Consider the following 24,780-nt stretch of genomic DNA (forward strand, 5'->3'; position numbering starts at 1 on the left):
CCCTCGGTGCCCTACTGGCTTCTCCTCTTGGCTCTGTCGCTGGCAGCCTGTCCACCCGCTCCTACAACAGCCTCCCCAAACCTGGCTTTCAGCCCCGATCCTCTGGCCGCCCTCCACCGTCCTCATCCCAGAGAAGGGGCCCAACCGGAAGGCCCGTTCGTGTTAGGAAATTCCAGCCACGTGAGCCAAGCCGAGCCCGGGATTCTGAGCAGCCAGTGGCTTTAGGAGAAACTGAAACTTGGCTTGTTGGGGGCGGAGTGGTCACCGGGGATTTAAAGAGCTGCTACTTCCTTGGGCCCCAAGAGGGCACTGGGAGGTCACAGCAGCTGAGGGACGCCCCGACCGGTGTGAGCCCGTGTTCTCCTCCCCACCATGCTCCTCTGCGGGGGCGATGGGCCTCTGACCAGGACGGTGAGTGCAGGGGAGCAGGTTGGGGGCTAAGAAGGGGAATATGCCCCAGGGTGCCGGGGCCAGCTCTGCTCACACGGGCTGAGGGGCAGAGGCCTCAGACACCTGTCTCTGGGCCTCGGTGTCCTTAGGGGTTTGGCTCGAGGGCTTTCCTGCTCTCACATTGCAGATCCAGGCTTCAGTTTGGAACTCGGCCTCTGAGTACAGCTCCTTGCCTACCTGTCTTCTCGCTGCCATTACAAGAGCCTCCTGTTTCCTCCCTGAGCTCTCTGGCCACGGTTCCCCTGGAGGCCTTGCCTCTAGTCCAGAACCCAAGTACCGGGGGCCCAAGCCCTTCTCTTATGGTGGGTCTTTCCCCTCCAGGCTCCAATCTCTCAGTCCCCCAGCTCCTGCAAGGGGCCTGCTGTGGCCATGAACTTAGGAGTTGCAGAGTCCTCAGCCAGGGAGGCCAGGGTCTTGCCTGAGGTCCCCACACTCAGAACACACCTCCCAGAGTGACCTGAGGGAGGGGGTGGTGGGGTCTCCGGTGTTCCCTCTTGTCTGATTTTCCAGAGCCCTAGCCATTTGGGTTAATTATTTCATCTAAGTTCATGAACCCCAGTGTAGGGGGAGGGTCGCAGCTGTCACCCTCTGCGTCCACTCTTCTGTCAGAAGGGACTCATTTCCTCATCCTAGGCTGCTGGCCCACTAGAATGCAAGTAGCTTGAGGGCAGGAAGTACTGCCTCTTGTGTTTGCTGCTGTGTCCCCTCAGCTCAGTGCGTGGCACATAGTAGGTGCACAAATATTTTTGGGATAAATGAATATCAGCTTTGGGCCTGAGCTGGGCAGGGGAATACAGAGTAGAATCAGACCCCTACCCCTGCCCCCGCCCCCGCCCCTCTTGTCCTCACAGAAGGAGCTCAGGGCTAGAGAAATCAACACCTTACCGGTGGAAACAGTAGTGATTAGAACAACAGCAACTTTTATTAACCCCTGCCAGCTTTCCAGCCAGTGAGGAAGGCACTGGTGCCTCCATTTGTGGCAGATCAGGCAATGCGGCTCAGGGAAGTGAGTGATCTACCCAGAGCAACACGGTCCATAAGGAGGCTGTAGGGGTGAAGCAGGTTCTGTCTGGGGCTTGTGCTGCCCCATCATGAGCTCTGAGTGGTACGTGTGTGAGGCTGGCATTCCACCGAGATGTGCTGTGTCTGTGATGGGGTGTGTGGCTTCTGGGGGAAAGGGGACCCTCGGGGATTTGATTCAAGAAGGATATGGCTGAGACTCCCCTGGTGGTTCAGTGGTTAAGCTTCCAGGCTTCTAATTTAGGGGTCACGGGTTTGAACCTTGGTGGCTCCCCCTGGTTGCTCTCTCTACCTTCAGACAGCAGCCCAGCTAGACTCTCACTCCTTGCTGGGTGTTGGGCTCAAATGTCACTGCCTCAGAAGGAGAAGGTCTTTCTAAACACCTGAGCTAAACTAAGATCCCACAGGCCACACGGCACTGCCCCCGCAAAAGAGAAGGGAATGGCTTCACAGCTAGCCCGCCCCTGCCGGGCCCCCTGAGCCCTCAGTCTCTCACCCTACAGGACGCTGAGGAACATCAGAGGCAGCTGAGGAAGAAACAGAAGAACCGGGCGGCCGCCCAGAGAAGCCGGCAGAAGCACACGAACAAGGCAGATGCCCTGCACCAGGTGGGGATGCCTCCCTTCCCATCCCTGATGTCACTCACCTGGCCCGGCCACCCCTTCCCTGTCCCACTAATCAGCACTTCCCCCTGCATTGCTGTAGGTGCCAGGGGCCCTGAACCTGGGGAGAGAGAAGGGCTCTGCCGCTGAGATGCAGAAATTCCTGAGTGTTGAGTGGAAATTGTATGCCAGATACACGCTGGGCTCCAGGGGCATGACAGTGCATCCTCAGTGCAGGCCTGCCCTCAAGGCGCCCCCAGTCTAGAGAGAGGAGACAAGAAGTGGAGGGAAACAGGGAGAACCTGGCCCAGTGACCAGGGGAGGCCTTCATTCAAATGTGGGTCCCTGATCCCTGCCATCCAGAGCCCACCTCAGAGGTGCTACACTGCGGTGATCACCCTGACTATCTGGGTTCTGATGTGGGCGGCCAAGACCGTCTGTGAGAAACTGGTTCAGGGTTAAGATGCGCTGGCTTTAGAGTCCCAGCTGCTGCATTCCTTAGCTGCAGGTCGTTTCCTTCACTGAGCTTCACCGTCCTCATCTGAAAATCCCTGCCCCTTGGCAGGACCCTTGTGAAGACTAAAGGAGGCCAAGGAGCCTGGCGGGGTGGAGGGTGGGGGAGCTCCGCTCACACTTGCCTCTTCACCTTGGATGGTAACCTGACCTCAGATGGTAACCTGACCTTGGAGTTTCTTTTCTTACTCTGTGCAGAAAGGACACACCTCAGGGGGGACCATTAAGAGCTGGATTCAGGACCTGGCCTTTGGTTGGGCTGCATACACGATAGTCCTTACTGCAATGAGTAAACTTCAGAGCCCTCCACACCCAAAGGTCCTACGCTCTCTGTGACCCCACCCCCACTGTCCACCTTCCTCTCCTAACATCCTGCACCTCGTTCTCTCTGTTCCTTCCCTGATGGAGCATGTCCAGCCTCAGGGGCTTCCCCGGCTGCTCCCTCTATCTTCAGACAGCAGCCCAGCTAGATCTTCACTCCTTGCTGGGTGTTTGGCTCAAATGTCACCGCCTCAAAAGGAGGAGGTCTTTCTAAACATCTGAGCTAAACAGACCTCACCTATTACTCTGCTTTGTTTTTCTGGTTAGCACTGACCTTCCATCACAAGTTTAGATGTTGACCATTGCTTGTCTTCCTCACCAAACTGTAAGCACCCTCAAGGCAGGGAGCTCTTCTGTTGCCTACTGTCTCCCCATCACCTGTACCAGTGCCTGGCAGATAGAAGGAACTCAGTATTTCTCTGTGGAGTGAACAATAGAGTCAAAATAAAGTGAGAACTCATAGGTAGGAACAACATACAGATAGTTGGGTCAAGGTAATACAGAGATGAAGTCTGAGCTGGTTTTGAAGGATGAATAGGAGTTTTCCAAATGGATGGAGGTAAGAAAAAGCATTGCAGGCAAACGAAATAGGGCTGGCATGAGCATAAGAGAGTAGCACCCTGTACAATGCATGAGAATGAGGACTGATGCCCAGGATGGCATGCCTGGAAGCAGTTGAGACTTCGTGAACTCATTTATCCCTTCCTTCCAGAAATGCCTACTGAGTATTTCTTGTGTGGCAAGCACAGTTCTAAGCATTGGAGATAGAGCTGTGAACACAGTAGACAAAAGTCCAGCTCAGCCTCCCCAGGGCTCATATTTTCATGAGGCGCCGAATAGACAAATCAATGACCCATGTATTTGGGAAATCAGATAGTGATAAGTGCTCTAGGAAGGATGAAAGCAGGGAAGAGGGAAGAGGGAAGGCATGTGGGGTGATGGAAACCTAACTAGGGACGCCCTCCCAGAGGAGGTGACAGTTGAGCAACCTGAGGGTGGTAAATCAGTGAATGAGTGAGTGACCCAGTTTCTGGAGGTGAGTTGAGGCTTTTGGAGAATTTGGGTAACGAGTGACCTAATGACACGCTTTTAAAATGTCTTTCCACCTTCCACAACAGAAACCAGCTTGGGAGTGGGGCTGTGGGTGGCTTTGAGGCCTGTTAGAACTTTGAGTCCGTGGCTTAAGCAACATTTTAATATAAAACACCCTTGCAGCTTCTTCTTTTAAAAAGTGTCCATAAAAGGTAGGGCAAGGGGCTCAAAGGAAGTCACTGGGCCTGCTGCTGCTGCTTCTAAGTCACTTCAGTCGTGTCTGACTCTGTGCGACCCCGTAGACAGCAGACTACCAGGCTCTCCCGTCCCTGGGATTCTCCAGGCAAGAACACTGGAGTGAGTTGCCATTTCCTCCAATGTGTGAAAGTGAAAAGTGAAAGTGAAGTAGCTCAGTCCTGCCCAACTCTTAGCGACCCCATGGACTGCAGCCTACCAGGCCTTTCCATCCATGGGATTTTCCAGGCAAGAGCACTGGAGTGGGGTGCCATCGCCTTCTCCGAGTCTGATGAGCTGTGGAAATAAGGTTCCTTCTGTATCTTCCACCACTGTTGCCATCATACTAATAAATGATTGTTTAGGACTTCACGTTGATTACTGTGCCACTGGGTTCCCACCCAGCGCTCAGCAGAACAGAACCTAAATGCCGAAGAGAGCACATCTGTGCTGCCAACCTGTAAAACGTGACCCTGGACTCCGCCCACAATGCCTTGGTGGACAAGTTCTGGATATCGAGGAGGTCTGGCAGTGGCACTGAGCAGCCTAGAAGTGTCCAGGACAGAGGCCATCTAAGTTGTCACAGGAAGGCCATGTCAGGATTAGACTGGGGAAGCGGGACTGGAATTGTCCAGGCAGAGGAGACTGCAAGGGTGGCGAGGGAGCAGAGTCCATTTGAGGAAAAGGAAGTGGGGGCATCAGGAGCAGTTGGAGAGATAAAACTGGAAGTGTGAGCCGGGGCCACCACACATGGGGAGTCACGGGAGACTTTAAAGGGCGTTAATGTTCCATTAGCACTGCAGCCATCGAATGTCTCCTCTGGGCCAAGAGATCAGGTAGTTTGAGAGGCGCACCAGTTAGGAGGCTGGTGGAGCTCCCGGGTGAGCGGAGATCCCAGGCTGGCTGGCTCAGGGACCTGGCACTGGGGAGAGAGAGCAGACAGGTCTGAGCTGGTGGTCATGGATGTCTGGCCAGAGAGCAGCCAAAGGGCATTCAGGTGGCAGCAGTATCTTTCCTCCTAAATTGAGGACCCTGGGGCATTGGGAAATAGGGCTCAAGCTGGGCCTCTGATTCTAGCTGACATAACCCTCCCCACCTATATCTGCTTCTGCCCCCAGCAGCATGAGTCATTGGAGAAGCAGAACCACGCCCTGCGGAAGGAGATCCAGGCCCTTCAGGCCGAGCTGGCCTGGTGGACTCAGACCCTGCAGGCGCATGAGCGCCTGTGCCCGCTGGACTGTGCCTCCTGCTTGGCTCCGGGGGCCGCCGGCTGCTGGGGCCAGGCCTCCGTGCCCCATGGACAGCATGGCTGCCAGGAGCAGCTGGGCCTGTTCCGGACCCCAGTCTCTCCTCCCTTGGCTCCGCAACCCTCTCCAGACCCACAGCCTCATGGTTCCCTCGGCCTCCTCCTGTCCCCTCTGCCCTCACTGTCCCTTGGTCCCGCTGCGGTCACTGCATCTCCCGCACAACTCTCACCCAGCCCTGCCCAGTCCGCCTCCCCAGCTGGCTCCGGCCTGCTGAGACCTTCTTCTAAGCTCAACACCCTCCTATCCAGCCCCCCAGCCCAACCTGCCCCTCTAGAGTCCCTCAGGCTGGAGCACCCCAGCAGGGGGAAGCCAGGGTCTGCACCCCACAGCCCCTCAGCTGCTCTGGGGCTGGGATCCCTGCAGAGCAGGGAGCATAAGCCGGCTTCCTCAGCAGTAGATTGGCAAGGGCTGGGCATGGATCCCAGCCCCGACCCCGTCCTGGACTTCCCTCTGCTCTCTTCTGCTCAAGTCCATTTCTAACCTGGCCCCCAGAACTGGGCTAGCCCCTTCCTTGGACCCAGGAAGCAGCCTCAGCACACAGGCATCTCTTCTGTTGCTGCTGGGGGCTGCCTTTCTTGGCTGACCAGCTAACTAGGAGTAGAAAGGACACAGAGGCTCAGAGAAGCCAAGTGCCTTGTCCAAGGTCACACAGTCTTTCTTGGGACCTGAAACATCACAATCTGCTCCTCCTTCTCCTGGTGGGATCCTGGCCCAGGCACCCTAGGGCCTGGGGTCCTAGAAACCTAGAGCCAGCGTGAGAGGTTTAAGTGCTGGGAGTGGAGAGGGACTCTACCTTGTGCTTTGTGATTCCCAGGGCCACAAAGTCCTGTAGTTTCTGAAAGTTTGCCCTTACTAGGGCTGGTCCGGGGTCCAAACCCAGTTGGGGAAGGGCCAAGGCGGAGCCCAGAAGAGAATCCTTTCTGCTCCTAGTAGTTTTTTCAGTGCCAAAGAGCTGACCCTGTGGGTTGGAGTTGTGGACAAGCCTGGAGCAGTCCCCCCCGGGATTTCTACACACTGAGGGTCCATAGCCACATGGTGACCTTGGGGAGGTTCTGAAGGGTCAGCTCACCAAGCTATTCCCAAATAGCTCCCTACCTCTCCCTTCCTCCCAGGGCCATGGTGAGTGGACTTCTGAGAGCATTCATGTCCTGCACAAAAGGCAGGTGGAAAGAATGAGGGAAGGACCAGGTGCAAGCTTAGGTTTAAGCAAGTGCTGGACTTGAACCTTTTGCTTTGTGATTCCCTGCTTCCCAGGTGGTGATAGCGGTAAGAACCTGCCTGCCAATGCAGGAGACGTAAGAGACGCAGGTTCCATCCCTAGGTTGGGAAGATCCCCTGGAGGAGGGCATGGCAACCCACTCCAGTATTCTTGCCTGGAGAATCCCCATGGACAGAGGAGCCTGCCAGGTTACAGTCCAAGGGGTGGCAAAGAATTGGACATGACTGAACGACTTAGCACTTAGCACGCAGTGAGACCTGTGTCTTCAGTACTGTCTTCATCCCTGTGCAGCCTGCAGACCCCCATTACCCTCCAGCCCCTCTGAGCAATGGCCCTGTTGCTCTTTGACCTGATGGAGCAGGGGCCTGGGACCAGATAGGAACTCAGTTGCGGCGCCTGCTTAGGGATGGGAGTAGAAGTGGGGGACAGTGGGTTCTCACTCAGACTCAAGATGAACACTGTAAGGGCACGGAGACGAGAAACTCGCTCTTCACCCAGATTTACACATGTAAGCAGACACTAGGCTAGTACTGGACACACTCCAGGAAATGCTGAGCACTTACTACCTATGTTATGGTAAATAAAGTGTTTTCCAGTTCTTTTTGCTTTGGTTAGTTGTTTAAAATTCAGACTGTACTTTGTACTATTGAAACCAAAAGACCTTTGAAAGGAAAGAGCATGGTCTAGAATCTTAGGTGGGCAATCCCTCTTGGACCTCTTAATCCAACCTCCCTTCCCATATTGCAGATGAGGAGACTGAGGCCTTAAGATGGGATGGACTTGCTCAGAGTCATGCAGTAAGAAAAGGTGTCATGGCCACAGGATTGTGGATGGCTACAGAGCAGGAGTCACCAGCAGGTTCAGGGAGAACAGACTGGTGGGAGGGAAGCCAAGACACTGTTGGTTGGAGGCTAGCTTGAGTCTGGGACAAGAGTTGATATGGTGTATGTTGCTCCAGGACTCATCGGGTGATGAGGACCCTGTGGCCTGGCTTTTGTCTATATAACCGGAAATTTGTCAGGCACTCTCTGTGTAATTGGGTTAACTCATTGATGCCTCTAATAACTCTGAAAGTAGATATAATTATTACCCCATTGTTTGGAAGGGGAAACCAAGGCCCACGGATGTAAAGGTCACAAAGCTAGGAAATGGTATAGGCTTGATATAACTCAGGAGCTCTTAACCACAGGTGATTCTGCCTTCTACCTTCCTGGAACTTTCCCTGTAGGCCCTGAATGGAGGGGCTGAAACATGCCCATAGACATGACCCAAGAAGATGAAACCCTACCTTAAGCTGAAAATAAGAGAGGGGAGTGACTTAATTAATGTTGGTACACTCATACCCCAGAAGAGATGGTAAGAACAAAGAGTGCTTTGAAGAATATTTAATGAGGTGAGAAAATGCTTACAACATATCAAGCAGAAAAAATAGAATGTGTAACTGTCACTATAGTTTTATATTATGTTTGTTTAAAAATATAAACAGAATCAAAGGAGTGGGGTGAGGCGCTGTAGATTCCTGAGGCATAAGAGCTAATATCTGTAAGCAGCCACCACTCTAGCAGAAGCCTTCCACATGGTTGAATATATCCTAGAAATCTGTATCTGGGTGTGTCTATTGCTGCAGAACAAATTATTCCAAAACCCAGTGGTTTAATCAACAAACACGTATCATCTTAAAATTCCCATAGAGTGGGAATCTGGGCACAGCTTAGCCGCTCGGGGTTTCTCACAGGCTCCAATCAAAGTGTTGGCCAAGGACTTCTCCGGTGGCCCAGTGGTTAAGACTTCACCTCCCAATGCAGGAGGGTCGAGTTCCATCCCTGTTCAGGGACTTAAGATCCTATAAGCCTTGGGGCCAAAAAGGAAAAAACAAACATGAAACAGAAGCAATATTCAATAAAGTCTTTAAAAATGGTCCACACAAACAACAACACCCAAGCAAATGGAAAAAAAAAAACAACAGCCCCCAAACCCCAAAGTGTTGGCTGGAGCTGCAATCATCCGAAGGCTCAACTGGGGGGATCTGCTCCCAAGCTCACATGTATGGCTGCCCGTGGGCCTCAGAAGGTCCACTCCACCCGGTCATTGGCAGAACTGAGTTCCTGGAGGGCTGTTGGACTGAGGACCTCAGGTTCTTACAGGCTGTTGGGTGCAGGTATTATCTCCTTGCCATGTGGGCCTCTCCATAGGGCTGTTTGACATGGCAGCTGGCTTCACTCAGAACAAGCAAGCTAGAAAGTGAAAAAGGTGAGATCAAAAGCCACAATCTTTTTGCAACTTAATTTCAGAAATGACATCCCGTCAGTTTTACTATATTCTGTTGAGTAGAGGCAAGTTACTAGATCCAGCCCACACTCAAGAGGAGAGGATGTCACAAAGGCATAAAAACCAGAAGGTGGGGCCTTCCCTGGTGGTTCAGTGGATGAGAATCTGCCTGCCAGTGCAGGGGACACGGGTTCGATCCCTGGTCCAGGAAGATTCCACATGCTATGGAGCAACTAAGGCGGTGTGCCACAACCACCAAGCCTGTACTCTAGAGTCTGTGAGCCACAACTACTGAGCCTGTACTCCAGAGCCTGCATTCTACAACAAGAGAAGCCACTTCAATGAGAATTCTGTGCACTACAGTGACGAAGAGTCCCCATCTGCCAGAACTAGAGAAAGTCAGCGTGCAGCAATGAAGCCCCGCTGCAGCCAGAAATACAAAACAAATGCAAAACCCAGAGGCAGGATCCTTGGGGGAATATTCATTTTAGAGGTTGCTCATCACACTGGGTGAGAACTAGTACTTTCTTGGATCCCTTCGTTTTCCTTTTATGATCAGCACTAACCCCCTCCAGTGTTCTTGCCTGGAGAATCCCAGGGACGGGGGAGCCTGGTGGGCTGCTGTCTATGGGGTCACACAGAGTCGGACACGATTGAAGCAACTTAGCAGCAGCAGCACTAGCAGCTGGCTTTCCTTGGGGAAACTATTTGTTTTTAGGAAGAAACAGTTTTGACCCCTTGACAGCAGTGGTAATGCCCCCAGCAATGGGCAGAGATAATCTGGTAGGTTTGAGGCTGCAGCAAGGCTAGAGACACTCAGCCTCACGTTAGCCTTATAGGAAGCACAATGCAGAGGCTCACTCTTCGGGAACGACCTTTGAAGTGACGCATGAACAGTCAGTGCTGAAATAGCAAGTATGTGCAAGCCAAGAGTCTTCTATGCTTTGAAAAGTAACCACTCACTGGAGGACTGAATGTAAACTCAATAAAAATTCTTCCAGCAGTTTTATTTTTTTCTGATATTCACCTCTATACAGGGTTGAATGGGCTTCCCTAATGGCTCAGCAGGTAAAGAATCTGCCTGCAATGCAGGAGACGCGGATTAGATCCCCAGATCAGGAAGATCCCTGGGAGGAGGGCATGGCAACCCACTCCAGTATTCTTGCTTGGAGAATCCCATGGACAGAGGAGCCCAGTGGGGTACAGTCCATGGGGTTGCAGAGTCAGACACGACTGAAGTGACCAAGCATAGCACACAACACAGTGAGTTGAATGGTAGCTCTTGAAAAGATAAGTCCACCTGGAACCTGCAAATGTGCCCTTTTAGGGTTTTGCAGATATAATTAAATTAAGAATCTTGAGATGGAGTGATCTTGGATTGTCCAGGTGGGCCCTCAATGCAAAGACCAATAAGAGGAGACCGCTGTGACAGGAAGAGAAGACACAAAGAAGAAGGTCATATGAAGACAGAGGCAGCGATTGGAGTCAGGTAGCCCCCAACCAGGGAACACGTGGAGTCACCAGAAGAGGCCAAGAAGGCTTCTCCCCGTGGAACTTCAGAAGGAACTGGGAGAGCTGTGCGGAGGCTGTTGCTGTCTTCCAGGTAAGTGATGGTGGTGACCACAACCAGAGGGGGTAGCAGGGAAGTGGTAAGTGAGGTCTGATTCAGGGTGTGCTTTACAGATAGGGATGATGGGATGCGCTAATGGACTGGACATGGGGAAAGGGAGGACAGAAGGATGAAGTCGCAGCTTGAGACCGGAGCTATGGTTGGAAGAACAAGAAAGATGGTGAGAGGAGCAGTTTGGAGTGGGTATGTTGGGGAGGGGAGACCAGGAGACCTGTTTTGGCCAGGTTAAGCTTGAGATGCCTGTTTGTCATCTAACTGAATAGAGAACAGTTTGGCAATTAAGGGAATGGTCAAACCTGGGTGTATAGGGAATTCCCTGGCAGTCCAATGGCTAGGACTATTTGTTTTTAGGAAGAAACAGTTTTGACCCCTGCTGAGGGCCTGAATATGATCCCTGGCTGGGGAACTAAGATTCTACAAGCCACAAAGCAGAGCTGAAAAAAAAAAAAGACTGAGTATATAAATTTGGAAGCCAGCAGTATAAAGGTGGGTGGGTGGACATGTTGGGGACCAGATGAAATAAACTATGAAGGCCCTTGCAGCTATGCCTCTATGAGGGCCTCCTCTTCTCAGGTCCCAGAGCTCTCTCAACTTGGCTCTCCTTCCCTCCTGCATGCCCAGAATCTGCTCCCAACCTTCCTCATCAAATGCTTCATTCTCCAGGAAGCCTTATATGACCTTCCAAGATAAAAATGACCCCTCAGGCTCCTCGTCACACTCATATGCCTTTCACCAGCATCTATCTTTTTCCTTCTTGTATGATTGACTGTGCCTTCCTATCTTTTTATCTCCCTCAATGGCAGCAACGAGTCAGGTCTTCAAGCCTCAGCTTTCTTATCTGAAAAATGGGAATTGAAAAAAGCTCCCGCCCACAATCCACCCAATATATATGCATGTATGTGTATACATATGCATGCGTGCATGTGTGTGTGCTCAGCCGTGTCCGACTCTTTGTGACCCCATGGACTGTAGCCCACCAGGCTCCTCGGTCCATGGGATTATCCTGGCAAGAATACTGGAGTTGCCATTTCCTCCTCCAGGGGATCTTCCCAACCCAGGGATTGAGCCTGTGTCTCCTGTGTCTCCTGTGTTAGCAGGTGGATTCTTTACCACTGAGCCATCGGGGAAGCCCATACATATTTATATATACATGTAAATGTAATATATAGAAAAGCACCTGTTTATCAAAAGACATAAATGAGAGATTTTATATCAGCAATATTTATAATGGTAGAAAACTGGAAACAATCAAAAGGCCCCATCAGGAGTATAACCAATAAATTGTGGAATATTTTATACTAGATAATGCTACGCAGTAACAGGAATGAACAAACTATCAATACAACTATCTGGAATAGTGTGAATAATCTTCACAAACGTAATGCTGGGCCACAGAAGCCAGAGACAAAAAAGAAGACAATCTGTATGATCCATTTATCTAAAGTTAAAAAGTAGAAAAAAATATTAATCTATGTTGTTAAAAGTCAGGGTAGTGGTTACAGTTGGAGGACAGCACCTGGAAGGGGACAGGGGCCCTTCTTGGTGGGGGACTGACAATGTTCTGTTTCTTAATCTTTGTGGTGGTTACATGAATGTATTCACTGTATGAAACGCTGAACAGCGTATTTTTGATTTGTGCTCTTTCTTGTTATGTCTGATGTACTTCAACAGAAAGAGGGTGGGGGGCTTCTCTGGTGGCTCAGTGGTAAAGAATCCATCTGCCAATGCAGGAGACATGGGTTGAATCCCTGATCCGGGACGATCCCATATGCCGCAGAGCAACTAAGCCTGTGTGCCACAGCTATTGAGCCTGTGCTCTAGAGCCCACGAGCCACAACTACTGAGCCGCAACTACAACTAGTGTCCTAGAGTTCGTGCTCTGCAACAGGAGAAGCCACCGCAATGAGAAGCCTGTGAACCACAACTAGAGAGTAGCCCCCAGCTGCCACAACTAGAGAAAAGCCTGTGCAGCAGCGAAGATCCAGCACAGCCAAAAATAAATAAAATCATATATTTTTAAAAAGAGGGTGGATATAAGGAGCACATCACAGTCCCTGGCACACAGTAAATGATCAATAAGTTACCATGAAGTGAAAGTTGCACGCGACTCTTTGCGACCCCACGGACTATACAGTCCATGGAATTCTCCAGGCCAGAACACTGGAGTGGGTAGCTTTTCCCTTCTCTAGGGGATGATCCCAACCCAGGGATCGAACCCAGGTCTACCTGCATTGCAGCTGGATTCTTTACCAGATGAGCCACAAGGGAAGCCCAAGTTACCACACAGGAATGAATGAAAGAACCATGCCTTGTCCCCAGGTGAAACCATTAACAGTCAGAACCATGGACAGATCAGAGTCTGCATTCAAGGATGGTTGGAGGAAAAGGAAGAGCTCTCTGGTCTGCAACTGGGGACTCCAGGCAGAAGAGAAGCTAAGACCTTTCCTCTGAGACAGTGGTTCTGTGCCTTCTGAAGGACACTCCTTTCATGCAGAAAGAAGAACATTCCTAGGGGACCATGGATATTTGTGTGTGTGTTCATGCAGAATTTTATTCCATTTTGAAAGGTCTTCAGCCCCTTGTTTTTCTAAGCCAGTGAATGCTGAAATCTCCCTAGAGAGGCCAGTCCTGGATCCAGGACATCCCCAGCTTGCTCAGGCTCTTGCAGGCTTTTCTCACTCTCTTGGGCTTGTATTTATCTAGTTAGTGGAGAAAGGGAAGAGACTCCAGGCATGGTAAAAATAATCCAGGACAGAAGATCTTTCAGTCACGCCCAAGCTCCAGGAAGCAAGGCATATTTTTTATCAATTTAATGAGCTGTTTCATCTGGTAGCGATTTCCCTGTTACTGGAAGTATCCACACACAGGCTGCACAAAAACCTGCCAGGATACTGCAAGGAGGATTCCTACAACACGAAAAACTTGCCCCGGTGACTGCCGAGGGCACGTCAAGTCTAAAATTCTATTATTTAATTCAACACAGAATTTCCTTGAATGCATGAATTGCTTCTCTGCACTGCCCCTCTTGCAAGTATGTTTCCTTTTCCCTAAGCCTTAAAATATTGCATGTTCTGTAGGAAATCTGAAAAGCAAGGGGGGAAATTTTCTATACCATTCATTGAATACTACTCAGCAATAAAAAGGAATGAATTACAGATGCATGAATCAAGGTGGATGGATCTCAAGGGCATTATGCTGAGTGGAAAAAGACGATCTCAAAAGACCACCTACTATAAGATTCCACTATATAACACTCTCAAAATGACAAAATTATAGAGGTGGAGAACAGATTAGTGGTAGCAAAGGGTTAGGGATGGTAGATGGAAGGGTTGGGGTGACTATAAAGGGTGGCATCTTTGGGGTATGGATCTTCCATGTGGTGAATACACAAAACTACGCATGTGATAAAAAGATATAGACTTATACACACACTTTATAGCAATGGCGACTTTCTGATTTTGATACTGTACTGTCATGTAAAGGGCCTCCCTGGTGGCTCAGACAGTAAAGAATCCGCCTACAGTGCAGGAGACCTGGGTTCCAATCCTGGGTTGGGAAGATGCCCTGGAGAAGGTTATGGCAACCCACTCCAGTATTCTTGCCTGGAGAATCCCCATGGACAGAGGAGCCTGACGGGCTACAGTCCATGGGGTCGAAAAGAGTCAGATACGACTGAGTGACTAAGCATATCACATAAGTCTTGTAAGGACCTTTCTGGACTGCCTTTGTAATTTCTTGTGACTGTATAACTTTCAAAAAAATTTTAAGAGCATAGCAATTTCCACCCTTACCATTTTAGCATATTTCTTCAATATGCTAAAATTCAAATTCAATTCAAAATATGAATTATTTTCCTCACACAGGATCATATTGTACATAAGTTTTATATCCTGAAATTTTCTCTTGAGAATATCATAGGCATTTTCTATGTCATTAACTACTCCATAAAACAATCACTTTAGTAGCTGTGTAACATGCCAATTTCATGAACATATCATTCTTTACTTAACCATCCATCCCATGTGGAATGCTTGGGATGTTTCACATTTTTCACCACTAGAGATTGCCTTGGGACTTCCCTATAGCTCAGATGGTAAAGAATGTGCCTGCAGTGCAGGAGACTCAGGTTTGATTCCTGGGTCAGGAAGATCCCCTGGAGAACGAAATGGCAACCCACTCCAGTATTCCTGCCTGGAAAATCCCATGGACAGAGGAGTCTGGAGGCTACAGTCCATGGGATTGCAGAGTTGGACACAGCTAAGCGACTAAAACACATAAACACATAGATTGACTCATGATGAATATCTTTGTGCAAAAATGGATACTTGCACTTTGAGTTCTTTTTCTAGGTCAGGTTTCCAGAAGGGAAATTATTAAGTCAAAGGAAATAATTTAAGTGGTCAATTTATTTTTATCAGGGAATTCAGTTACCACGCTGTGAGGTCACTATGAAGAGGTCCAGACAAGGAAGAAATGAGGTCTCCTGCCAAAAGCAAGCATCAACTTGCTAGACCTATAAGTGAGCATTTTGGAAGCAGCATTTCCTGCCCCATTCGAACCTTCAGATAACTGCTGTTGTTAAGTCATTATGTTGTGTTAAGACTCTTTTTTGACCCCATGGACTGTAGTCTGCCAGGCTTCTCTGTCTATGGGATTTCCCAGGCACAAATGCTGGAGTGGGTTGCCATTTCCTTCTTCAGGGGATCTTCCCAACCCAGGGATTGAATCCAGGTCTCCAGCACTGGCAGGCAGATTCTTTACTACTGAGCCCCCTGACTGTGACCTCACCTATATCCTACTGCAACCTCATGAGAGACCTCAAGCCAAAACTATCCAGCTAAGCCCCTCTTAGATTTCTGACCCATAGAAACTGTGTGAGATAATAAGTGTTTATCATTTTATTTATTTATTTTTATTAAAAAAAAAGTTTTGGCTGCACCATGCAACCAGACAAGGATGGAACCCATGTCCTCTGCAGTGGAAGCACAGAGTCCTAATCCCTGGGCCACAGGGAAGTTCCGAGTGTTTATAATTTTAAGACATTATGTTTTGAGAGAAATTGTTATATGGCAACAGATAATTAATACAAGGACTTAGCTAAGTGATGGGGGACTCTTATATCAGGATGAGAATTCTAGGCAAAGGGAACAAATATATATAGAAGGGCAAAGAAACAAGAGAAAGGATCCTTGTGGGATGGAGTAGACTAGGTCTTGAGGGACCCTAACCCAGCTGCAGAGTTGCCTCCTCCTCCTTTGAGTGCCCCATGGCACAAAGGGGCCTGATCTAGACAGAATATTACTTAGTAATTAAAAGGAACTGTGGATTTAGTCGGACACGACTGAGCGACTGAACTGAACTGAACTGAATGGATAAATCTCAAGAGCACTATGCTGTGTGGAAGAAACTTTACACAAAATAGTATATACTATACACTCATTTCTCTGAAGTTCTAAAACAAGCAAACAATTTATAATGGAAAAAAATTAGGGTGGTGGTAACCTCCAGGGTAGGGGTGGAAGTGGGAGCAGGGATTGACTGGGAAGGGGCATCAGGGAACTTTTTGGTACAAAGGAAATGTTCCATATCTTGATAGGGTTTTGAGATACACAGGTGTATGCATTTGTCAGAACTCAGCAAATATATATAAAGACTTGAACATTTCATTTTACATAAATTGTACTAAAAAATACAAAGCTGTGGGGCCTCCCTTGTGGTCCAGTGGTTTAAGAATCCGCCTTCCAATGCAAAGGACACAGGTTTGACCACTGGTCAGGAAACTAATATCCCACACGCTACGGGGTAACTGAGCCCATGCACCGCGCAACTAGAGAAAGCCCAGGCAGCAACGAAGATACAGCACAGCCCCATTTTTTTTAAAAAAAGAAAAAGCTTGTAACTCAGTGTTGATCTCTATTTAGTGATACATGTGATAAAGTATTTAGAGGGAAATATGCACGGTGTCGCAAAGAGTTGGACACGACTGAGCGACTGAACGGAACGGAACGGATGCTAAAGTATGCAACTTCTTTGGAACGCCTCAAAAAATCATGGAATGATGGATGGACAGAGGGATGATGTATGATGAAGCAAGTGCAATTAAATTGTAGTGATAGAGTCTAGGAGGTGGGTGTACAACTTTTTTGAATTTTTTTGAAGATTTTCATGATAAAATTATTTTGAATCAAGAACCACTTGGGACCCTCAGTTCAAATGCAGAGTGCTAGCTGTGCCCCACCTCCTGCCCCTCTTAAGAGTAACTCTCTGGGCTAGGCCTGGGATCTAGAGTCTAGAACAAGCTCTTGGTATACTTGAACCTCCAGAGGCTCAGACTCTCAGCTAGGTCCAAACACAAATCCTTTCCAAAGAGCATTCTTCTGAAGAGGTCTGTGCAGGGTCTCTCTCACCTCCTTTCTGGGGTTCTCTGCTTCTGTCCGATGACAGCCACCACCTGCAGGAATCAGCTCTCATTACCAAATACACAGTGGCCTCCAAGATCTAAACTGAGCCCAGAAGTCTTCTGAAGCCTCTTTGAGCAGCCGTAACCCACCCCATCTCTTCCCTGAGCTTTACAGGGCTCATACCCCAGTGGTCACTGCTTCACAGCAACCTAACTGAAACACCCAACATGCAAAGAGAAAGCAACAACTGGCCAACCTGGTAACAGTCTCCACCCTTAGGAGACCCCCTGCTCCCACCACCAAGGCTGCCTGTCTAAGCAGGGTCATATCTCCCTGGGGCCCTGCCAGGCCAATCTGCGGCCTTCAGCCTCCAAGGCTGAGGGCGGAGGACCAGCACCAGGCAGGTAATTGGCCTGGGAAGCCCAAAGGGAGGTGACAGAGACTCAGGGGAGGAGGGAACCCTAGGTGCTGCAGGAAGTGGAGCTGCTGATGAAGTGGCTCCTTCCCACCCTGGGGGAGGGAAAGGTGGAGCTGCAGAGGCCCAGAGAGCAGTAGCTGTTAAAGGAGACAGGACCTCGTTCTGAGCCTCTCAGGGAGAGCTGCAGGAGGTTGGGGGAACTCCCCTGCTCCTGGCACTCCTTCTTCCTACATCCCCAGTTTCTTCACAAGTTAGGCTCAGAATTTATCCTGTCTTCTGGGGCTCCCTCATGGAACCACTCAGTGGGAGGGAAGCTAGTTAAGAAACCCATGTGACCAGGGCCTCCTCTGAAAAGTCCTATGGAGTCCCTGGGATAAAAAGACCAGGAAGGGGTACAGGAACCCCCAGCTGCAGCTCAAAGCAGGTGGGACAAGAGTCAATACCAAGGAAATCCCCTGAAGGGCCAGATAGTCTGTCAGACGGTTGATAAACTGCAACAATAATGGCCCTTTGACAATGCCCCAGCACAGGACTTGGCTGTGAGAAACACTTGAATTGTAACTGCAGCTACATCGAAGATTCTCTAAATGTGGTCCTGCAGGCAGCATCAACTGTCTTCTGAGAATTTACTTTACAAGTTCAAGATACACATGCTCAGGCCTTTTCCCACCCTAGGCCTGTAAATCAGAAATAGAGGCTGGGGCTTCCTTGGTAGTCCAGTGGTCAAGAATCTGCCTTGCAATGCAGGGCACACAGTTTTGATCCCTGGTCCAGGAAGGTCCCACGTGCCATGCAGCAACGACGAAGGCCACATGCAGCAAGACTGAAACCTGAGAAGGTCACAAAATTCACAACTTCAGAGTAGCTCCGGCTCTCTGAAACTAGAGAAACCTGAACCCAGCAACAAAGACCAGCACAGCCAAAAACAAGTAAATAAGTAAATGTTAAAAAGAAGAAGTAGTTTGGGATTGGGCCCAGCAATCCACAAGCACTCTAGGTGATTCCAGTGCAGGTTCAAGTTTGAGAACCTCTGGTATAATCTGATAAGCTCTGGACTGGCCTGTCCAGAAAACTTCCTTCATTCACAAATTGATCCACATTCATCAAACATTTATTAGCACCATCTAAGTGCTAGACACCAGTCAAGCCTTACAAGGAGCCCAAAGTGGAATAATTGAAAGTTCCCACTCGCCAGGCAGACTGATCAGTATGTACAAGGCAGGAAAGAGATCCCCAGGGAGGAGTAGATTGTTCTGGCTAAGGGATTAGAAAGGGCTTCACAGAGGAGGTGAACTTTGAGTTGGGCCTTGAAGAATGAGATAGAATCAACAAGCAGAAAAGGAATAGGCACCAGAAATATTCTTCTAAAACCTAAATCTAGTGTTTGTTAGCGGGGGGGGGGCAAGTAATTAATTTATTTCTTTACACATAACTGAAATGATGTTACAGTATATAAGTTATTTACAACTATGCAGTAATATCTTGCAGAATAAATTATCTAGAAGGCAGCAAAAAATACATTGTGAACTTGTATAAAACTGAACAGAGCTTAAAGGTACACTTTTTATGATTATTGTCTCTGTAGTGTTTCCAGTTATATTCTCAGAAAGAGAAACAAATGCCCAAGATTAAAGGAAAAAATATACAAACCATGTAGATTTGACTCCATTAAAAACATGTGTCCTGCCTCCGTGTCCCTGTGAGGCCACCGGCAGAGCCAGATCCTCGCTAGGCCCAGTGTCCTTGTCACCCCAGTCTGAGGACTGAGCTTCGTGGTGACTGGCCAGCAGGCAGCCTGGTGCTCTCCCTGCCCTCTGACCAGAGGCCGCTGTTGCTGAGGGGTTGGTGCCTTAGTTTTACTCTCTTGAGTCAATCAGAAATGGAACCGGGAATTTAAAGACTGCTCTCTATGCTGCAGCTCCCGAGATGCCCTTGCAACTGCTAGCGAAGAGCCTGAGGCCATGGTACCTGTGCCTGTATCCCTAGCTCCCCGTCCCTAAATCTAGCTTTTAAAGGCATTTTGTTACTTTGGTGATACATTTTAGTGCCTGAGCACAAGCTTCTTCACGGTCTCTCCCGTCCCTCCTTCACGGACCCTAACTCCTGCCACTCCACACCTCCATTTATATATTTGAGTGAAACTGAACTCCTCACAGATAGGTTCACGCAGCATGCTAGTTCTTATTGCCAGGCCTTTGCTCACAGTCTCTTCTTCCCAGAATGTCCTCTCTGTGGCTCTGAGGGCAATATTTCCCATCCTCCAGGACTCATTTCAGGTATCTCCTCCTCCAGAAAACCCTCCTAACTCCTAGCTGGTTAAGTATCATCCTCTAAGTCCCCCAGGGCCTGGAACACAGGTGCATCAGAGCCCTTACTACTTTGTATGTTAAAATCTGCTTTATGTTAATCCCCCTGTTAGAAATGTGAATTTTTTGTGAGCAGACATCTTCAACTTTAGGACCTTGGGGCCCAGTGCAGTGCCTGACATGATGTGGGCTTTCAATAAATTTTTATAAATCTAGTGAAGGAGAGAAAGAAGGGAGGAGAATGTTAAATAGGAGGTCTAGGAAAAAAGCAATGGCAGGAGTTATGAAGAGTCTGACAGTGAGTACATGCCAAAGGCAAAGGCATAGAATGTTCTTCTCCACAGAAAACCTGGAAGAGAGGAGACATGGCTTCGCAGCCAGGAATTTCTTGCCACCTGCTTGCTGGCTTGACAGATCTGGCATAAGTGCTTTGAATCCAGTTGTCATCTGCTGAGCGTTGCTGTTAAAATGTTCCAGTTTGGCAGGCCAAGTGTGAATCCGCATGTGTCTTCTTTAGCACTGTTAAGTTGGTATCTGAGTTAGGGTACAGGTTTATTAATTCTCCAGAATCCTAAGGGCACATGAAAAGATGCTCAGTATCATTAGTCATTCAGTTCAGTTCAGTCGCTCAGTCGTGTCCGACTCTTTGCGACCCCATGAATCACAGCACGCCAGGCCTCCCTGTCCATCACCAACTCCCGGAGTTCACTCAAACTCACTTCCATCGAGTCGGTGATGCCATCCAGCCATCTCATTCTCTGTCGTCCCCTTCTCCTCCTGCCCCCAATCCCTCCCAGCATCAGAGTCTTTTCCAGTGAGTCAACTCTTCGCATGAGGTGGCCAAAGTATTGGAGTTTCAGCTTTAGCATCAGTCCTTCCAATGAACACCCAGGACTGATCTTAGGGAAATGCAAATTAGATCTACTAGAGACCATCAACATCTATTAGAAGGGCAAATAAAATTTTAACTGAAGATATCAAATGCTGACTAGGATGCAGAGCAACTGAACCTCTCATATTCTGCTGATGGGAATACAAAATGGTCCAGCCACTCCAGAAAACAGTTTGGTAACTCCTTATAAAATTAAACATATGCTTACCATTTGTTGTTACCATTGTTGTTCAGTCATTAAGCAGTGTCCAATTCTTTGAGACCCCACGGAAGGCATCATGCCAGGCCTCCCTGTCCTTCTCTATCTCTAGGAGTTTGCTCAAACTTATGTCCATTGATTTGATGATGCCACCCAACCATCTCATCCTCTGCCACCCTCTTCTCCTTTTGCCTTCAATCTTATCCAGCATCAGGGTCTTTTCCAATGAGTTGGCTCTTCCCATCAGGTGGCCAAAGTATTGGAGGTTCAACTGCAGCATCGTCCCTCCAATGAATATTCAGGGTTGATTTCATAGCCCAGCAATCCCGCTTTGAGGTGTTTACTTAAAACACATGAAGACTTGGAACTTCCCTAGTGGTCTAGTGGTTAAGACTCTGCTCTTCCACTGCCTGGGGCACAGGTTTGATCCCTGCCCTGGGAACTAAGATCCTGCATGCCGTGCAATCCAGCCAAAAAATAGGAAAAACAATATGAAGGCTTAAATTCACAAAACAACCAGTACATGAATGCTTATAGAAACTATTCACAATAGCCCCAAATTGAAAACAACTGAAATATATATCAATAGGCAGATAAACAGTGGTATAGCCACGCAACAGAATAGTACTCAGCAATGCTTCCCAGGTGGCGCTAGAGGTAAAGAACCTGCCTGTCAATGCAGGAAATGAAAGTGACGCGGGTTCAGTCCCCGAGTCAGGAAGATCCCCTGGAGTAGGAAATGGCAACCCACTCCAGTATTCTTGCCTGGAGAATTCCCTGGACAGAAGAGCCTGGCGGGCTACTGTCCATAGCATTGCAAGAGTTGGACACGACTGAAGCGACTTAGCACAGCACTCAGCAATAAAGAGGAGTTAACTTTTTTTTTCTGGAGTTAAATATTGATACATGCAACAGCATAGATGAATTTAGGGAATGCCTTGAAGGTCCAGTGGTTAGGACTCTGCTCATGGAATGGCCAGGAAAAAAACAACAACAAACAAACCTGGATAAATCTAAATGTATATCACTAAGAGGAAGAACCTAATGCCTGGTTACACACCATGCGACTTCATTTATATGGCCCTCTGGAAAAGGCAAAACTTTAGGAATGAAGGACAGGTTGCCAGTGGTTGGGGGTGGGAGGAGGGTTTAACTGCAACTTGAGGGAATTTTTTAGTGTGACAAAATTGTTCTCTACCCTGATTTATCCTTGAATCTAAGCATATGCTAAAAATCATACACATACATCAGAAACAGTGAATTTTATTATACATAAATTTTTAAAAGTTGGTTTTTCCACTAGTCAGGTATGGATGTGATAGTTGGACTATAAAGGAACCTGAGCGCTGAAGAATTGATGCTTTTGAACTGTGGTGTTGGAGAAGACTCTTGAGAGTCCCTTGGACAGCAAAGAGATCCAACCAGTCCATCCTAAAGGAGATCATTCCTGGGTGTTCATTGGAAGGACTGATGCTAAAACTCCAATACTTTGGCCACGTGATGTAAAAAACTGACTCATTGGAAAAGACCCTGATGCTGGGAAAGATTGAAGGCAGGAGGAGAAGGGGACAACAGATGATGGGCTGGTTGGATGGCATCACTGACTCGATGGACATGAGTTTGAGCAAGCTCCAGGAGTTGGTGATGGATAGGGAAGCCTGGCGTGCTGCAGTCCATGGGGTTGCAAAGAGTCGGACATGACTGAGCGACTGGACTGAACTGAAGAAAAAAGAATCCCAGGGGACAAGGCGGTCCTCAGGCCCAGAAGGGGTGCCCTCTCCCACTGACTCATCTCTGCAGTCAGTATCTCTTCCACTCCTAGCTCCTTAAGTAGGGTCATCGGCCCATACAACTCTCCTGGTGATTCACCAAAGCACTCTACAACCTTCACATCTAGTCTGACCTCAGTGTTATCCCAAAATGACAGCTGACTTTGGCTTGTTCACCAAGATACCCCTAAGTGCTCAGAACAGTGCTTGTATAGAAGTTACTCAATAAATGTCTGTTGATTGAGCAAATATTTATTAGCTCTTTATCTCACTGGCTCCAAATTCCTAAATCCACTCTAAGTTAAATACTCACTTCAGCCTCCCCCACTTTGTCCAATAATGTCACTTGCTCTAATTCCACTCCTAGAATTTTGGCACTTAGCATTCCTGCTCAGGTGTTGGCTCCCACGAAAGGGTCTCCTGTTGTCTCAGGTAAGAATTCCTCTGGTAGCTGTATGCCTACAAAGGAGAAAAGGAAAGATATATCCATCTGAATGCAGAGTTCCAAAGAATAACAAGGAGAGATAAGGAAGACTTCCAAAGTGATCAATGCAAGGAAATAGAGGAAAACAATAGAACGGAAAGACTAGAGATCTCTTCAAGAAAATCAGAGATACCAAGGGAATATTTAATGCAAAGATAGGCACAGTAAAGGACACAAAGGTTATGGACCTAACAGAAACAGAAGATATTAAGAAGAGGTGGAAAGAATACACAGAAGAACTATACGATAAAGATAACCCAGATAACCATGATGGTGTGATCACTCACCTAGAGCCAGACATACTGAAGTGTGAAATCAAGTGGGCCTTAGGAAGCATTACTATGAACAAAGCTAGTGGAGGTGATAGAATTCCAGCTGAGCTATTTCAAATCCTAAAAGATGATGCTATGAAAGTGCTGCACTCAACACGCCAACAAATTTGGAAAACTCAGCAGTGGTCACAGGACTGGAAAAGGTCAGTTTTCATTCCAATCCCAAAGAAAGGCAATGCGAAAGAATGTTCAAATTACTGCACAATGGCGCTCATTTCACACGCTAGCAAAGTAATGCTCTAAGTTCTCCATGCTAGGCTTCAATAGTACGTGAATGGAGAACTCCCAGATGTTCAAGCTGGATTTGGAAAAGACAGAGGAACAAGAGTTCAAATTGCCAACATCCACTGGATCATAGAAAAAGCAAGAGAATTCCAGAAAAACATTTACTTCTGCTTCATTGTCTACACTAAAGCCTTTGACTCTGTGGATCACAACAAACTATGGAAAATTCTTAAAGAGATGAAAATACCAGACCACTTGACTTGCCTCCTGAGAAACCTGTATGCCGGTCAAGAAGCAACAGTTAGAATCAGACATGGAACAATGGACCAGTTCCAAATTGGGGAAGGAGTACCTTAAAGCTGTATATTGTCACCCTGCTTATTTAACTTCTAGGCAGAGTACACCATACAAAATGCTGGGCTGGATGAAGCACAAGCTGGAATCAAGATTGCCAGGAGAAATATCAATAACCTCAGATACGCAGATGACACCACCTTTATGGCAGAAAGCAAAGAGCCTCTAGATGAAGGTGAAAGAGGAGAGTGAAAAAGTTGGCTTAAAACTCAACATTCAGAAAACTAAGATCATGGCATCCAGTCCCATCACCTCATGTCAAATAGATGAAGAAACAGTGGAAACAATGACAGACTTTATTTTCTTGGGCTCCAAAATCACTGCAGATGGTGACTGCAGCCATGAAATCAAAAGAGGCTTGCTCCGTGGAAGAAAAGATATGACAAACCTAGACAGCGTATTAAAAAGCAGAGACATTACTTTGCCAACAAAGGTCTGTAATAGTCAAAGCTATAGTTTTTCCAGTAGTCATGTATGGAGGCAAGAGTTGGACCATAAAGAAGGCTGAGCACTGAAGAATTGATGCCTTTGAACTGTGGTGCTGGAGAAGACTCTTGAGAGTCCCTTGGACTACAAGGAGATCAAACCAGTCAATCCTAAAGGAGATCAGTCCTTAATATTCATTGGATAGACTCATGCTGAAGCTGAATCTCCAATACTTTGGCCACCTGATGCGAAGAGCCAACTCTTTAGAAAAGACCCCGATGCTGGGAAAGATTGAAGATAGGAGGAGAAGGGGACAACAGAGGATGAGATGGTTGGATGGCATCACCAACTCCATGGACATGAGTTTGAGCAAGCTCC

General features: G+C 48.1%; 2 protein-coding genes across 3 annotated transcripts in view; both read left to right on the forward strand.

Moving 5' to 3' along the window:
• Nucleotides 1–248: 248 nt before the first annotated feature.
• BATF2 (basic leucine zipper ATF-like transcription factor 2) lies at nucleotides 249–7,291 on the forward strand. 2 transcript variants are annotated; one of them, XM_055415588.2, is made up of 3 exons: nucleotides 249–411; nucleotides 1,974–2,078; nucleotides 5,291–7,291. In XM_055415588.2, the coding sequence occupies exons 1-3, from the start codon at nucleotides 373–375 to the stop codon at nucleotides 5,957–5,959; spliced, it is 813 nt and encodes a 270-aa protein (XP_055271563.2). In that variant the 5' UTR covers nucleotides 249–372; the 3' UTR covers nucleotides 5,960–7,291. The 2 variants fall into 2 exon arrangements, with proteins under 2 accessions (XP_055271563.2, XP_055271564.2); XM_055415589.2 differs by having other exon boundaries at nucleotides 5,294–7,291.
• Nucleotides 7,292–9,813: 2,522 nt separating this feature from the next.
• Nucleotides 9,814–24,780, forward strand: part of MAJIN (membrane anchored junction protein) — a 44,565-nt gene continuing 29,598 nt past the window's right edge. The window contains exons 1-2 of the mRNA XM_055414878.2: nucleotides 9,814–9,848; nucleotides 10,471–10,569. Coding sequence (XP_055270853.1) covers nucleotides 9,814–9,848; nucleotides 10,471–10,569 — 134 coding nt within the window. The remainder of the gene's footprint in view (nucleotides 9,849–10,470; nucleotides 10,570–24,780) is intronic.

This window comes from Moschus berezovskii, chromosome 25 (assembly GCF_049115385.1).
Source record: "Moschus berezovskii isolate FMDL1 chromosome 25, NW_MosBer_1.0, whole genome shotgun sequence".
NCBI classification, from domain to species: domain Eukaryota; kingdom Metazoa; phylum Chordata; class Mammalia; order Artiodactyla; family Moschidae; genus Moschus; species Moschus berezovskii.

Coding starts and splice junctions, on each gene's coding strand:
- BATF2 (XM_055415588.2), top strand. CDS start 373: ATGCTCCTCTGCGGGGGCGATGGGCCTCTGACCAGGACG. Junction 412..1,973: donor ATGGGCCTCTGACCAGGACG/GTGAGTGCAGGG, acceptor CTCACCCTACAG/GACGCTGAGGAACATCAGAG. Junction 2,079..5,290: donor AGGCAGATGCCCTGCACCAG/GTGGGGATGCCT, acceptor TTCTGCCCCCAG/CAGCATGAGTCATTGGAGAA.